Source organism: Diaporthe amygdali (assembly GCF_026229845.1).
Source record: "Diaporthe amygdali strain CAA958 chromosome Unknown NODE_38_length_435494_cov_65_447576, whole genome shotgun sequence".
In the NCBI taxonomy this organism is placed as follows: domain Eukaryota; kingdom Fungi; phylum Ascomycota; class Sordariomycetes; order Diaporthales; family Diaporthaceae; genus Diaporthe; species Diaporthe amygdali.
In genome coordinates this window covers 58,638-73,073 of record NW_026517058.1, presented here as the reverse complement: position 1 = coordinate 73,073, position 14,436 = coordinate 58,638, and the positions used below count along the sequence as shown (strand labels likewise).

The 14,436-nt window shown below is 49.0% G+C and overlaps 6 protein-coding genes across 6 annotated transcripts; 3 read left to right on the top strand and 3 right to left on the bottom strand.

Moving 5' to 3' along the window:
• Nucleotides 1-334: 334 nt before the first annotated feature.
• J7T55_005270 (uncharacterized protein) lies at nt 335-1,065 on the bottom strand (the record flags this gene model as incomplete). The annotated part of the gene is made up of 2 exons (XM_053133578.1): nt 335-540; nt 618-1,065. The coding sequence occupies 2 exons, from the start codon at nt 1,063-1,065 to the stop codon at nt 335-337; spliced, it is 654 nt and encodes a 217-aa protein (XP_052988456.1).
• Nucleotides 1,066-1,912: 847 nt separating this feature from the next.
• J7T55_005269 (uncharacterized protein) lies at nt 1,913-3,812 on the top strand (the record flags this gene model as incomplete). Its single annotated transcript, XM_053133577.1, has 5 exons — nt 1,913-2,037; nt 2,093-2,361; nt 2,418-2,700; nt 2,948-3,465; nt 3,532-3,812. The coding sequence occupies 5 exons, from the start codon at nt 1,913-1,915 to the stop codon at nt 3,810-3,812; spliced, it is 1,476 nt and encodes a 491-aa protein (XP_052988455.1).
• Nucleotides 3,813-4,728: 916 nt separating this feature from the next.
• On the top strand, nt 4,729-8,052 carry J7T55_005268 (uncharacterized protein; the record flags this gene model as incomplete). The annotated part of the gene is made up of 5 exons (XM_053133576.1): nt 4,729-5,554; nt 5,614-5,749; nt 5,804-5,912; nt 5,969-7,781; nt 7,838-8,052. 5 exons carry the CDS (start codon nt 4,729-4,731, stop codon nt 8,050-8,052), a joined length of 3,099 nt encoding a protein of 1,032 aa, XP_052988454.1.
• An 860-nt stretch (nt 8,053-8,912) lies between these two features.
• J7T55_005267 (Protein RTM1 like protein) lies at nt 8,913-9,773 on the bottom strand (the record flags this gene model as incomplete). Its single annotated transcript, XM_053133575.1, has 2 exons — nt 8,913-9,550; nt 9,605-9,773. 2 exons carry the CDS (start codon nt 9,771-9,773, stop codon nt 8,913-8,915), a joined length of 807 nt encoding a protein of 268 aa, XP_052988453.1.
• A 1,185-nt stretch (nt 9,774-10,958) lies between these two features.
• Nucleotides 10,959-11,703, top strand: J7T55_005266 (uncharacterized protein; the record flags this gene model as incomplete). The annotated part of the gene is made up of 3 exons (XM_053133574.1): nt 10,959-10,985; nt 11,039-11,252; nt 11,477-11,703. 3 exons carry the CDS (start codon nt 10,959-10,961, stop codon nt 11,701-11,703), a joined length of 468 nt encoding a protein of 155 aa, XP_052988452.1.
• Nucleotides 11,704-12,342: 639 nt separating this feature from the next.
• J7T55_005265 (RTA1 like protein) lies at nt 12,343-13,370 on the bottom strand (the record flags this gene model as incomplete). Its single annotated transcript, XM_053133573.1, has 3 exons — nt 12,343-12,785; nt 12,838-13,086; nt 13,211-13,370. 3 exons carry the CDS (start codon nt 13,368-13,370, stop codon nt 12,343-12,345), a joined length of 852 nt encoding a protein of 283 aa, XP_052988451.1.
• Nucleotides 13,371-14,436: the final 1,066 nt, after the last annotated feature.

The following is a 14,436-nucleotide window of genomic DNA, read 5'->3' as shown; positions in this document are numbered from 1 at the left end:
TGAACCTTTCGATAGGCTAGGTGGCGTCGGAAATATCGGATGGTGCTTCCCAATGTTCTGCGACCAACTCACACTCTGTCAATTCGAATGCTGCTGGGACGCTAGAACCTGAGACTGGACAGGCTTGATGTTGTACTTGAACAGTTCTTGAAACCTTGTAGGCAACGAACGCGACCATGTGATGTTTACAAGAAGCTCCGGACTGTCTTCTCACGCTGTCCCATTGTGAGCGACCCTTGAGGAACATGAAACGACACGGGAGGATCCAAATAGGCATCAGAGTAGTGAGTTGAGGCTCACCATAATGGCCAACTCGCCGCACTTGTTCCCGAATTCAATCAACCAATATGTACTCTTCACAGGAATTGATGGCTGTCTCTGCGCTGATGGCATCGAAATGGCCGAAGACATAGGAGCCCACGTCAAAAATCGAGTTAAAGATACTTGTGAATTGCAGGTTTTTGCTACCAAAGGATACGAGCTCACCAGCTCCCCGGCCTGGTACGACGCCTGAAAAGGACCCATTCTCTGGCACGGCGGCTGTAAAAGGAACCTACGTGACTCAGTATGAAATCATCTTACTCGAAGGGTAGATATTTCTAGATTCCATTGCAAACCAGGATTATCCGGAGTTGCAGGCATGCCTTGTCCTTGGTTCGGACTCAGTGAGAATTCCATCACGCGCCCATTTTCCTCGTGAGCAGTGAGTGCTGCTGCAAAGATGTTGCGAAAAGGGACTGCGCCAAAGTTGTACGTAGCCCAGTCTGCGCCAGCAGGCAAGGACCCGAGCTCCCCTCCATATTCAAAAAGTGAGAGCAACTCGATGCCTCCAGCACCAATCGAGCCAGCAGCTGCGATATCAGCAGCTACAGTGTCGGCATCCACACTGGCATCAGGCAGCCAATAGCGAAACCTTGGACGGACATTTGCACCTGGGTTGGCGAAGCTTCCGGCGCTGATCTGTATTTCTGTCTGAAGATTACTCATATATTGACGGAGAGGTACAGCTGTAAATATCAAAGCAAGGTTCTTGAGGGGCCATTGGGCTTGGTAGTAGGACCCCATCGTTGTTGGCGGGTTGCTTCGACCATGTGACGCGCAATTCGAGATGAGAGCTGGGTGACTCGCCGACTTTGATAGTGGCGAATAGAATGTGAACATTGAGCTACTCACGGTGTAGCAGTCATGTTTATAAGCGCATCAGACCAGATGAATTGCACCTCGGTCAGCGATCGATTAGGGGAGTGGGCACTACACGATCAACGAACTGGCTTGATGTGCATACTAGTAGCCGCATCTAGCAGTGGTGCTTTTTTCGGAGTAACCGTTGTCAAGAGCGCAATTCACTCAAGCCCTTTGCAGCTCTCGGATCATGTAGGCAGCTGTATGAGGAAGAGATTACATCACAGCAGCGATGGTAATCTCGGGTTTGACCCGAGGACGCGAAGACTGGTCGGGTCCTGGCTCCATACTATGGCAGAACCGCTTGGCTGCAGCCCACAACGGGCGGGGCCGCCTGGATCAGGGGCCACGGCAGGCACTGACATTGACCACGGCTCAATGCTCGAATTCTAAAGGGCTTAATCGCATTGCGACAATTGCGATGGCACGCATGCGAGTTGGCATGTTGGCATGAAGATGGTGCCCGCGTTAGTGGCCTGTGCGCTCCGTCGAAAGCTGTGTGCGTCGCCGCGTGAGGCTAGCCTTGGTGTGCTATACAGGGCTAGCTGTACTCATTTGCTCGTGCTTCAGACTTTTATTTTGAACGTAAATGAGCCACCATCTTCCAAGCCTTTCCCGTCATCTGTAGCAATCTACTATACTTTGTATGTATACGGATCTTTCGCCTGCATTGTGGTTGCAACGCAAAGGGCCACTTTACGCCTGAGACTCGAGTATCTTGGCAGAAGCTATGCGCCTCTCAGCCCTCGGGCAGATCTGGTTCCTTGAATCCTTGGCGTGTTATGTGCAGGCATCAGGAGCTGTGGTACAGGCCGGCGGGGTGGAGTACCATGGACTACAAAATTCCACTGCCAGGTAACCGCTTCATTTGAACGCCGGCGAGGATTTGCTTACTCAGATCATGATGCAGAATTAACTCATTCTACGGCATCCGCTACGCCAGTGCACCCACCTCATATCTGAGATGGAGACCACCAGTGCCCATCAAAACTCGCAGCGAGCGAGTCATTATCGATGCCCGCAGACGTGGGCCAGTATGTCCCCAGAGCTATCCGCCATGGACCCCAGCCGCTTTGTCGAGTGCAAGAGAAGATGAGGATTGCTTGTTGCTGGACATTGTGGCACCCACGGTAGCAACGTCCGACAAGCTACCAGTCATGGTTCAGATTCATGGAGGAGGTCAGTTTTATTGTGTTCTTCAAACTGCGCTCGCGATCCCCTGACCATCGTTTTAGGATACGTTGGTGGCAGCGCAGCCTCCGCCCCTGGAGCCAGCTTAGTTCACCAAGCAAATGGCACGCTGATCTATGTGGCCATCCAGTATCGCCTTGGACCTCTTGGCTTCCTGGCTGGGGACCAAATTGCCGCAAACGGTTCTTGGAACGGCGGTCTTCTCGATCAAAGGGCTGCGCTAGACTGGGTCCAACAGAATATTCACTTCTTCGGTGGTGATCCTGAAAAGGTCACCATTGTCGGAGGAAGTGCTGGCGGTGCTTCGGCAAGCTTGCAAATGATGATGTATGGTGGCTCAGCACGATCTTTATTCCGTGCCGCTGTACTAGGTGATCTCGCTCTCTGGAAAATGAGATGTTCTTCACTAACTAGATGCAGAATATCCATGGTGGACCCCTATGTTGGATCAAGCTCAACTCAACAAACAATACGACACGTTTATACAAACCACTAATTGCACGTCCTTGGACTGTTTACGGCAATTACCGTTGTCAACCATCAAACTCGCAACCCAAGAGTCATATGAGTGTAGCTACCACTCCGGGGATTTTGCGTATGGAACTTACTACTGGGGCCCAGCTGTTGATGGCCACATTCTTCACGAACGCCCATTGGAGGCGTTCAGCCGGGGTCATTTTCATAAGGTACCTATCCTCATCAATCGTGATGGCAACGAAGGCTTTACTTTCTCAAACACGTCTATAGCCACGGAAGATGAGGTGATTTCGGATCTCAAATGCTCGTGGCCAAATGAGACATTCCTCGCTGAATCACTGACGCTATATCCCGGATTGTTATACAACACCAGTATGATCGAAGACTTGACCGCTATTCAAGCTCTTGAAGCTGCTTCAGGTGTCGACCTGCCCCTGAGCAATGCATTCGTTCAGAGAGAATCACTATTTGGTGATGCTCTGGTCAATTGTCCAACCAGATACATCGCCGAGGCAGCATCTAAAGCGGAATTGGCGACTTACAAGATGGTCTTTGACTCGGGAATTCAATTCCATGGCTCAACGCAACAGTTTTTGTATTCGGATACCGTTAATCGTGAGTCTCTGCAAGATGTCAAGAAGATTGTCAACGGACCCTTGCTAATTACGAGCGATTGAACAGCAACGGGTGACACCTCCTTTGGTTCTGTCACCATCCCTGGGAATGGCACTCTAGCCATTATTATGAGAGATTACTTCATATCTTTTGCTGTTACTCTGGACCCAAATTCAGCTCTTTCATCATCAAGAGCTAGACCTGTGTGGCCAGGATACCAGTCAACAAATGACACTACTGCTATCTTGCGCGTCCAGAACAATGGTATTACGATCAGCAAAGACCCGGATATCAATGCGCATTGCCAATGGCTCGCGTTCTCTGCACCTTATTTGGAGAGAATCTGAGGAACCGGAATACCGACAAATGCGCTGAGAGACTTTGTTTTCATTCAGGCGACGAGGAAAAGTGCCTGTACATAGCAACTCAATCAAATCATGAAAAGTGACTACTGAGTTCACGACGACCTGAGTTTTCATGAGTGAATGCATAGTCTTTAAACATGCCTTACATGTGTCGCACTACGCACTTGGCCGCATATAGACTGTCCGTATAAGCCCCCATTATAAGACACAAGGCCTTAGAGACACGTTGATACGATGCAATTGCTGCTGTGTTCGGAGAACGCCGCGCAGCCATGGGAAGAGGGTTTCCTTCAGTCCGAGTACCGATTGCCCCGGATGGTACAGGTTTTGCGAGAGATACGTTCAGTGGGCATGGCAACCCGCAATAATGGACGCGACCTCGGAATTACAAAGTCAAGTCTACGACCAAGGTCGGAGGTGCGTCATTGCCCAAATGATCGCATCACCACAAGAGGAAGGTCGCTGCATCACAACGGGACATGCCAACAGACACCAAGAGTGTGGACCGGTCAATAAAAGCCCGAATCAAACAACCCACATGCCGCTACGATGTCACAGCAGCCCCAGGCAACCGGCAGTGCTCCAAGCCTCCAAATGGAGTGACAATGCACGAGGTTGGCAGGGCCCGTAAAAGGGGACCTCCAGGACTACACTAAGAATCCGAGGAACCCGAGGGACTGCGTTACATTCAAGCCTGGGCTAATCAACAAGAACAGCGGGGCTGAGCTTTACAAGGATTAGACCCCTCAATCTATCACTCTCTTTCGTATAGGGTACTGACTACTCATCCCGGTGCAAGGACACAAGATCTGTATAAGAACGTATCAGAGACTTCTGAAAATTAGAAATGTAATTCGGGTTGCCACTATGTCAGCCTGTCGATTGCCTGGTACTCAAGATGGCGTCCTTCAAAGTGCTTTGGCAGGCGATCCTGCTCTGCATGCTCAATTTAAATTTAACTCTGGCCTTCGATCACATGCCGGGCGCCAATCAAAGTACAAACGAACTTTTTCAAGACATTGTCACCTGGGATGAGTTTTCTGTCATGGTGCGCGGCGAACGCGTGTTATTTTTGTCCGGAGAATTCCACCCGTTTCGGTTGCCGTCTCCCGGCCTCTGGCTCGACGTGTTCCAGAAGATCAAAGCTGTCGGCTTCTCTGGCGTTTCTTTCTATACTAATTGGGCCCTCCTTGAAGGCACACCTGGGGTATTTCGAGCAGATGGAGTATTTGCACTCGAACAGTTTTTCGATGCCGCAACTGAGGCTGGCATTTACCTCCTTGCCCGGCCTGGGCCATACATCAATTCAGAGGTTTCTGGTGGAGGATATCCGGGTTGGACTTCTCGCATCAAGGGACCGGTCAGGACGAACGCTACTGACTGGCTCGATGCGACAAGAAACTACATCAACAACATCGGTGCCATAATTAGCAAGGCGCAGATCACCAACGGCGGCCCAATCATCCTGTTCCAACCCGAGAATGAATACACCATCTGCGCTGCAGCACTGGCTGGCGCGGGACTCGATTCGATCGGAGACTTGAGTACCTGCCTCAACCACTACTACATGGCTGATGTGGAGGCTATGTGGCGCGAAGCCGGCATAGTCCTTCCTTACTTGATCAACGACGCTGTGCCGGTTGGCAACTTCGTGCCTGGTTCAGGCGTTGGCGCTGGAGACATTTATGGCTTTGATGGATATCCCTTGGGCTGGGGAGAACCTTGTAAGATGAAAAGACGGTGATCAGTGTCTTCAAGGACTAACATTGTGTTTGTCATGCAGGTTTGAATCCTTCGAATTGGGGCAGGGAAAACGCGATTTTCCCAGCGCAACTTACCAACTTCACGATCCATATGCAGATGAGCCCCAGCTCACCGTTTTCCATTGTTGAATTTCAGGGAGGAACAGCAGAGCCATGGTACGTACCAGTATACCTGGATCCTTTGTTTCTATTTCGCTGACACATTTGTAGGGGGGGAGCTGGCGTGGACGCATGTGCATCCTTGCTTAATAACGAGTTCGAGAGAGTCATTTATAAAGTTGTGTACGGCTTTCGCACTACTGTGCTTAACTTGTACATGGTGAGTTTGACCAGCCTTTGCTGTTTCCAGTCGATGATTCGCTAAGTGCTAGGTAGATGTTTGGAGGCACAAACTGGGGAAACCTCGGCCATCCCATGGGGTACACTTCGTACGATGTTGGCGCCGCCATTGCAGAGGACCGCCAAGTGAATAGAGAGAAGTACAGCGAGTTGAAATTGCAAGCAAACTTCCTCCGAGTTTCTCCTGCCTATCAAACATCCATGCCATCAGAAGGCACATTTGGCATATTCACCGACACGAGTGAGCTCGTGACGACTGAGCTCGCTCCAACAGGAACTGGCGGAACCTTCTACATCGTCAGGCATAGCGATTGGACATCTCAAGCCACTGCCAATTATTCCCTGCGCATTAATTCCAGCGGTCGGAACTTGACGATCCCCCAGCTGGGTGGCTGGCTTTCTCTTCCAGGCCGCGATTCCAAGATCCACGTGGTCGACTACGACCTCGGCGGCGTGATACTGCACTATTCTTCGGCAGAATTGTTTACTTGGAAGAAGTCACTCTCAAAGACAGTGCTGGTCATGTACGGCGGTATGGATGAAACCCACGAGTTCGCTGTTCCTTCGGAATTAGGCTTGCCTACCAGGGTTGAAGGCGATGGCGTTCGATCAGAGCAGCAATCTGAGTCTACTGTCATCCAATGGGACGTCCAACCATCGCGCCGTGTCGTCCATTTTGGTAAGGCCCTGGAAGTCCATTTACTCTGGAGGAATGAAGCCTATCAGTATTGGGTCCTTGATCTGCCCAGGCCTAACCCAGTCGGCAACTTCGTCTCTGCAGCTCGGATCAATGATACAGACGCGTCAGTTATTGTCAAGGCCGGTTACCTCTTACGCAATGCGACGGTCGCTGCAAATTCTTTACAGCTCTGGGGAGACGTTAACCAGACTACCGTTATAGAAGTCATCGCAGCACCCTTGACCACTGGGGCAACGTTGTTCTTGAACGGCGAGCAAGTGCAAGATGCGCATTTCGTGGAAGGCCGCCTAACTGGAACTGTTACATACTCGGAGCCAGAAATCATCCTACCCGACTTCACCATAGCCGAGTGGAAATATGTCGACTCTCTGCCTGAGATTGGGCATGATTTCGATGATCAATCCTGGACACTTCTCGACATAACCGAGACCAACAACACGCGCGCCCTCACTACTCCGACTTCCCTCTACGCAAGTGACTACGGGTTCCACAGTGGATCCCTCATCTACCGTGGTCATTTCAAAGCTACAGGCAATGAGACCAGCCTGTTCCTTTCCGTTTCGGGTGGCAATGCGTTTAGTCATTCCGTGTGGTTGAACTCTACGTATCTGGGCTCCTGGGTCGGCAATCCTGCCGAGTCAATCCACAACCAGACTTTTCCTTTCGCGTCTGCTCTCAGGCCAAATAGCAACTATGTGGTGACTATCTTGATCGACCATATGGGCCTGACTCAAAATACCTATATTGGGGTAGAAGGTGTCAAGGAACCACGTGGCATTCTTGACTACTCACTCTCGGGCCATGCACAATCTGACATTACCTGGAGGTTGACCGGAAACGTCGGCGGAGAAGATTATTTCGACCTCAGCCGCGGCCCTCGGAACGAGGGAGCCATGTTTGCAGAGCGTCAGGGCTACCATCTCCCAGGTGCGCCTCTGCAGGGTATGGAAACAAAATCCCCCATCACCAAAGGTGTTGAGGGCGTTGGTATTGAGTTCTATGCTACCACATTCGAGTTGAATATGCCCAAAGGCTACGATGTTCCGTTGTCTTTCGTTTTCAAAAACGCATCCCAAGCACTGAATGGCACTCAGGCAGCGGCATACCGCGTCCAGCTCTTTGTCAATGGTTGGCAATACGGTGAATATGGTAAGACGACTTGCCCCAAACCCGGCGTTCTCAAGGCAAGAGCTAATTGGTGATAGTGAACAATATTGGCCCTCAGGTATCGTATCCAGTACCGGAAGGCATTCTCAATTATGATGGAAAGAACTACTTTGCATTGACTTTGTGGTCATTGGAGCCCAGTGGTGCGAAGCTTGCTGGGCTTTCTTTGGAAATGGGCACGCCAATACAAAGTGGTTACACGAAGCCGCTATTGGTCAACGGAGAATCCTACAGTGAACGATCAGTGTATTGATCTCAGAGAGGTTGTCTCACATAGATCTGCTGTCGTCGTGCGATTTTATCATTCCCATATTCAACGGAATGTCGGTAACTTATATTCTCGTTCGAAACCTCTATGGATATACACATCAAAGAATTTCGAATCATGTAAATAATTCTCAATCAAAGAAATTTTGTTTTAGCTCTATAGTAAACAAATAACTTCTCTTCTGCCAAAATATAGCAGAGCGTCAATTTACTCCACTGAAATCAATTTAGTTCCACTAAAATTTATTTAATATCAATTACATCCATTCCGCTAAGTCAATAAACCAATTAATTACATTCCATTAAGCTATCCAGTAAATGTAACTAAATGGATTTAAGTAGATTAAGGGGGGGAGGGGGGGGGGGAATATGTAGACTTTATTTTCTTTTCTCTTTTACTCTTCCCTTTTCCCTCTCATTATCTTATTTTTCCTAAGGCGAAGCCCTAAACCCTCTTAAATTACACTGGAAGGCTTTTTGAATCAATTTAATCACATTGATCGCTAAAGGTCTTCCATTCCATTACATTATAAGGTTCAGTGGATGTAATTGAATTGGTTGACACTCTGAAATCTAGAAGTGTTTGATATTCGTGGATACAAGTTGACGAACAGAAAAATGTGGTTCCAGAAGCACTTTCCAAGGACAAAATTTGACCGCTAGTACTGTATCTGTGGGTTACTGACCGTTGTATCAAGTCAACTATATACCTATTGCATAGTATTGCAAGAATTATATCTCTTGTGAATTCTAAGAAGTTTATGTGCGAGCCTTTCAATCTCCCCCCTTGCAATAATCGAGTTCTATCAATACCTCTCTACCCATACAAAAGAGAACCCCCGAGTTTTACTTGCGGACAGCTTGCAGCTGACTAGGGTAACGCACAAAGAAGGCTGCCATGGTAAATGTCATCAAGGTAGCATCAAAGACGTAAACTCCCCATTCTACGCTCAAAAGATAGCCCCCGCTTCCCATAGCATACTCGATGGCTCGGAAAATATTCCGGATCATGACGAAAGCGGACGTCAAGTAAAGCATGGCCAATGTTGACTGCCAAGGGACGTGGTCTGATTTTTGAGCTCCGGTGTCACGCCTGAATTTGATGTGAAACATCAGGGCTGTGATGATGAAGAGGCCAAAAATAACGATTTGGAAAATCAAACCGCCGACAATGACATGCCCACCCATCGCAGGGTCTATGCTGCTTTTTCCCATGCCAGCTTGGACCCTGAGACCAGCACCGCTCGCCTGGATGATGAAACTGAAAACGTCGCCGAACACGAAAATGCGTGTAAGCCATCGAGGAGGTATCATGGCGCAATGAGCGGCATCGAGGGCGCGGATCAGTCGGCTAAGCGTCATGTACAATGATGCCGCAAAGAGGATGGGTCCAAGGAGAAGCAGGGTAGATTGCAAGACATATGGGATGAGCTCGCCCGTGGCATTGTATGCCAATGCCCTACCAATGTAGCCTATAGTCTCGACTGAGAGATGACATTAGTAATCTTTTCCCTTCAGGGAAGACTTTGCAAACTTACATATGCCACCCACGACAAAAGGAATGCAGAACCACATTCTGTGAGCGAACATCTTCCAGGTATGTGCCAAGGTGAGAATGCCGAAGAGCACTATGAATATTACGGCGGCTGGGAGACTAGGGACATACTCCCACAGAGGGTACCCATTGTAAGTCTCTAGTGTTGGCATGGCTATCGAGAATGTGAGAGCGCCGGATTGGATGGAAGATCTCGTATTAAGGTTGTCTTGGGAAAGATTAAGAAGTAAGAGAAGTCTGAGAGATTGCAAATAAGTTTTGTGTGTTCGAATAGTGGAAAGGAACAACAGGACTGACGAGCCGTAAGGGTGAAATATATATAGCGAACGATCTGGGCAGGAGCTGAATTCTGGAGAGTGCACCCGTCTGTAAGCAAACTACCCACACATCAGGAATGCAAGGGGTTCCAACTCGAAGGAGCCGAATGTATTTTAAGTCCAAAGCTCTAGCGGACCTAAATATATGCATTCAGTTGAAGTGGTGTTCCCGGTTGGCCCATTCAACGAAGTCAGGTTCAGCATTTCCGCGCTGTGGTGCCTGACGAGAATCGCCGACATAGATGCGAGACAGTGTGAAAATACTGTGCATAATGTTCGCCAAGCCAAATGGCGGTAGACACCGTCAGCCCTCTAGACCCGCTTCATAGGCCTAATTGATATGAGAATCCCCAATTTGATTCGCAATCCTCGCGTTCTTCGCGTTGTTCGCATTCTTCGTTCTCGTTCCTCGCTCTCTTAAATCTCCCAGCCAGCGTTGCAGACAATTGACGACTTTTATCCCGGGTCGTTCCGATTGTACGATGACTTTACGGTAGATCTTGCTTGCAGCAATCGGAGAAAAGACGATGTATATGTGGCTTGGATGCATATCTCACCTTATATCAGGCCAATGTTACAATTCTGCGGAGTAGCAAATTCTTAGAGTCAATTCCCCTCAAAGCCACCGTAGCCATGAAATCTCACTTGACTGCTATGCTCACTTGGGCTCTGTGCGCCTTGGGAGTCTGCGCGACTAATTCTACCTACACTAATCCGATTCTACCGGGCTTTCACTCAGATCCCAGTTGCATCTTCGTTGAATCCTGGAATAGAACCTTTTTTTTGTGCTACCTCTACCTTCTTTTCTTTTCCTGGCATACCCATATATGCCAGCCGGGATCTTCAAACGTGAAGGTTGATCAGCAGTGTATTCAACCGACCCTCTCAATTGCCAGCGTTCGCTACGGAGATCAGTCAAACCAGTGGGGTTTGGGCACCAACCATCCGGTATCGAGATGATACATTCTACGTGACCACTACCTTTGTCGATGATACCAAGAAAATATCGGACAAGTCGCGATGGGACAAGATGACCACGTCCCCTGGGTATGATTCTATTGTCCGAAAATAACACGAATGCCTCCAGCTCGTCATTAAAGTCATATCTCCGCCTTCATGGCCAGAGCGAGGTTGCCAGCATAAACGACACACTGATTTCTGTGCCCGAAGATTGGAGTCAACAGTCAACACGCATGAAAATCCAGTCGATCAATGGCACTCACTACGCATTTTCAGCTGCTCCCAGCCTGCATCAATCCCAGGAACAGACTATTGCATACATCCCCGCTGGCTCTTTAAGAACAACCTACACAGGTTAGTCAAAGATACAGACTCATTAAGTATCTCATTACTAACAGAGAGGCAGATGCACTGGTCGGAGTCTATGCCACTACTAACGGGGGAAATGGAGCACGCCGGTTTACGTGAGTGAATGGAGATGCTATGGTCAAGGACAATTCCGCAACTAGGTCGCAGGCACTTGTTTCACAAGACGTAGTATTTCGGGACTCACCCAAGTGGGACCATTGAATGAATAGGCTCAACCACATACGTGACTCACGGAAATCGCGTCTTGTTTGGGACCATTTCTCTCGATAATGTACTCAAAGGTCTGACGCCCATCGTCACTGTCTTGCGAGTGAGCTTCATTGCAGGGTCACCGGATTCACTGAACTCAGCGCTGATCAGCGCATCCCAAATCATAGACGTGACCGACCCCAAAGCATATACTCGCAATCTGCCACTGATATCTGCATTGGCCTAGTTCTCAGCAGGTGGATTGATACGTCTCAACAATGTAGTTACAAAACACGTATTTGTAAATTGAGGCCACAGGCGTACGCAAAAGGATAGGTATCTCGCGTCGCCGTGAATACCATGTTACCGGGGGAGGATGCCATTGTTGTGTGGGAACCCATATGATCGTCAAATTCATAGTCTAGTAGCTATAAAACTTGGAATCGCTGCCGTCTTATGCTTGGTCCGCCCAAAATACTTTACAAATCATCACATTTTTAGTAGTAGGTATGTGTTAAGTAATCTGTTTGCGGCGGGCGTTATGAAAAGTACAATAACCTGATTTTTTGTTACACCAAACTCATTATCTTGGGTCTTGATCGCCATACGACATGAGCCAATCTGATTTCTATTTATCTCGTTTCTTTCGAAAACATGGAAAATGCGCCTGGTCGTCAACGTCGGATGCGGCATCTGTATCGACGAGGAGGCCCTCTACAACGCGCAGATGTGCAGGGAGTTTGACGATACCACCTCAACATCTTCGAGACAGCCGCTCCCGAAGGAGGTCAAGCTGTGGAAGGTGGAGAGCGACGTCGTCAATGGTTGAGATATCTATCCAATCTTGCTTTATCCTCTATCCAAATCCGTTCTAGTCGCAACCCTGCTAGCGACGGTTTTCTCCGAGGATTTCGAGGCTCGAAACAGAGAGGCGTCTATCTTGCGAGTTATTGTTGATGACGCGGCCTGGGTGAAAAACAATATAGGAAACAGAGACAAGCAGCATCGGAAGAGCGTCTAAACAGTAAAGATACAGCTCCTTGGACATCAGCATTCCATCAGAGCCCGTTATATACTCCGCCACACGGTATACTGATCGTATCATGATCAAGCCGCTCGAGAAGTATAGGACATAGATGAGTTGTTCCCAAGGGGAGACAATCATCAAGGCTGCTCTGGTCGGGCGCTTTGATATGCGACGATGAAAGACTAGGGCGACTATCATGAAAAAGCCAAAGAAGATGATCTGAATAAAGAGTCCGCCGATAATGATATTTTCTCCAAGCTTGACGTCGTCGGCAGACTTGGCTTGCGTCAGCATGCCGCCTCCTGTGAACTGAGTTAATACTTTGCACGCTGCGTAGGGGTCGTGCCAACGTACCTCCACCCTGCGCAAAGAACGAAAGCACATCTCCAAGGACAAAGACTTTGGTGAGCCATCGGGGTCTGATCATAGAATATGAATCGGCTTCAAGGAGGACGACGAGTCGTCCCAGAATCATATATATGGACGCTGCAATGAGCGTGGGTCCTAGAAGGAGAAGGATGGACTGAATGATGTATGGGTTTTTCGTAAAGTTTGGGGACTCAGCCGAGGACATCGCTCGACCAAGATAACCGATGACCTCAACTGTGAGTGTAGTCCATTAATACCTGAGAGATCGAGAGGAGAATCAAGACTGAACGTGGTGATAATTACACCACGTTGGGCAGTGATCGTCGCTGCTGTATCTGAATTGGTCCCGTTTACTTACAGATACATCCAATTATGAATGGAATGAAATACCAAGTTCTCTTCTGCACAAGCATCTTCAGGTGAAGGAGGGTAGATATCCCGAAGCCGGCTATAAAGATGACGGCCGCAGCCATGGATGGCTGATACCGATAGAAAACGAAAGCTGTGGATTCCGCCATTTTGCACACGAACAGACTCAATAGATGGGAGTTAAAAAAGCGCAAAGAGCGAATGAAGCAGTCAAGCAAGGAATGAATTGGAAACAGTCACGATGTTCGTGGATATTTTTCCCAAACACTCTTTGATGCTCGGAAAGGCTGGACTTTATGGGATTCGGATGGTGGGCTGTCTTCCCACCTGCTGGGCAGTGCGAGCCAAAAATACACCAGGTCCTACTAGCATTGAATTAATAACACAAGTAAATTATTAGAAGAAGAGCCAGACCGCAGCATTGCCCTTGAAAATGATGGTGTTTCGAAGTGGAGATGCCGTGATTTTCCCAGTGTCAGTGTGCAAACGGCGCACACTATTGGCATTGTTGACATCTTCGGCTTTCTGCATACAAAAAGCCTTCGAAAGATTGGGCCTGCACTGCCACGACCAACTCCTTGGGAGCACATGAAAGAAGAGCACTTGGCAAGCCAGGCACGTCAATCTCTCCGGGGAAGAAACAGCCTCCCTGGTACGGACATGGTTACCTGTGGCCAGGAGCCGCAGCATTTGTCCCATCACCGCGTTTCTCGCATCCCTCGTATATCTCTCGTTTAGCAGGCTGTAATGGTGCTGTTGTTCTTTTTGTTCTTTTTCAGCTGCAGTCACGCCATGCTCATGACTGCTGTTCACGCGGAGCCCATGGTTGGGTTCCATGCGATATCATGCAACCCCTGTGCCGTACTATGTACGTACCTGAATACACGCGTACAGACGCCTTATCACGACCAATGAGAAGTGGGCTGGTGATCGAATCAGGGGCCGCGGCAGTCACGCCGTATACAATGTGATCTAATTGGTCAATGCGTTGTATACGTGTACGCGTACGAGCTTGCCGGGTCTGTGATCAAGCATCGGGCGTAGGTCCGGACCGCAGCCTGTCTTGCCAATAAAAAATAGCAGGCAAATCTCCACTCGGCTGCGGCACCACCGCCTCATGTACTCCGTACGCCATTGCCCGGCTAGTCACCTCGCAAGAACCCGACCGAAAAATGCGAGCCTGTGGCCAATAGGGGCTATAGATGTGCGCCCTTG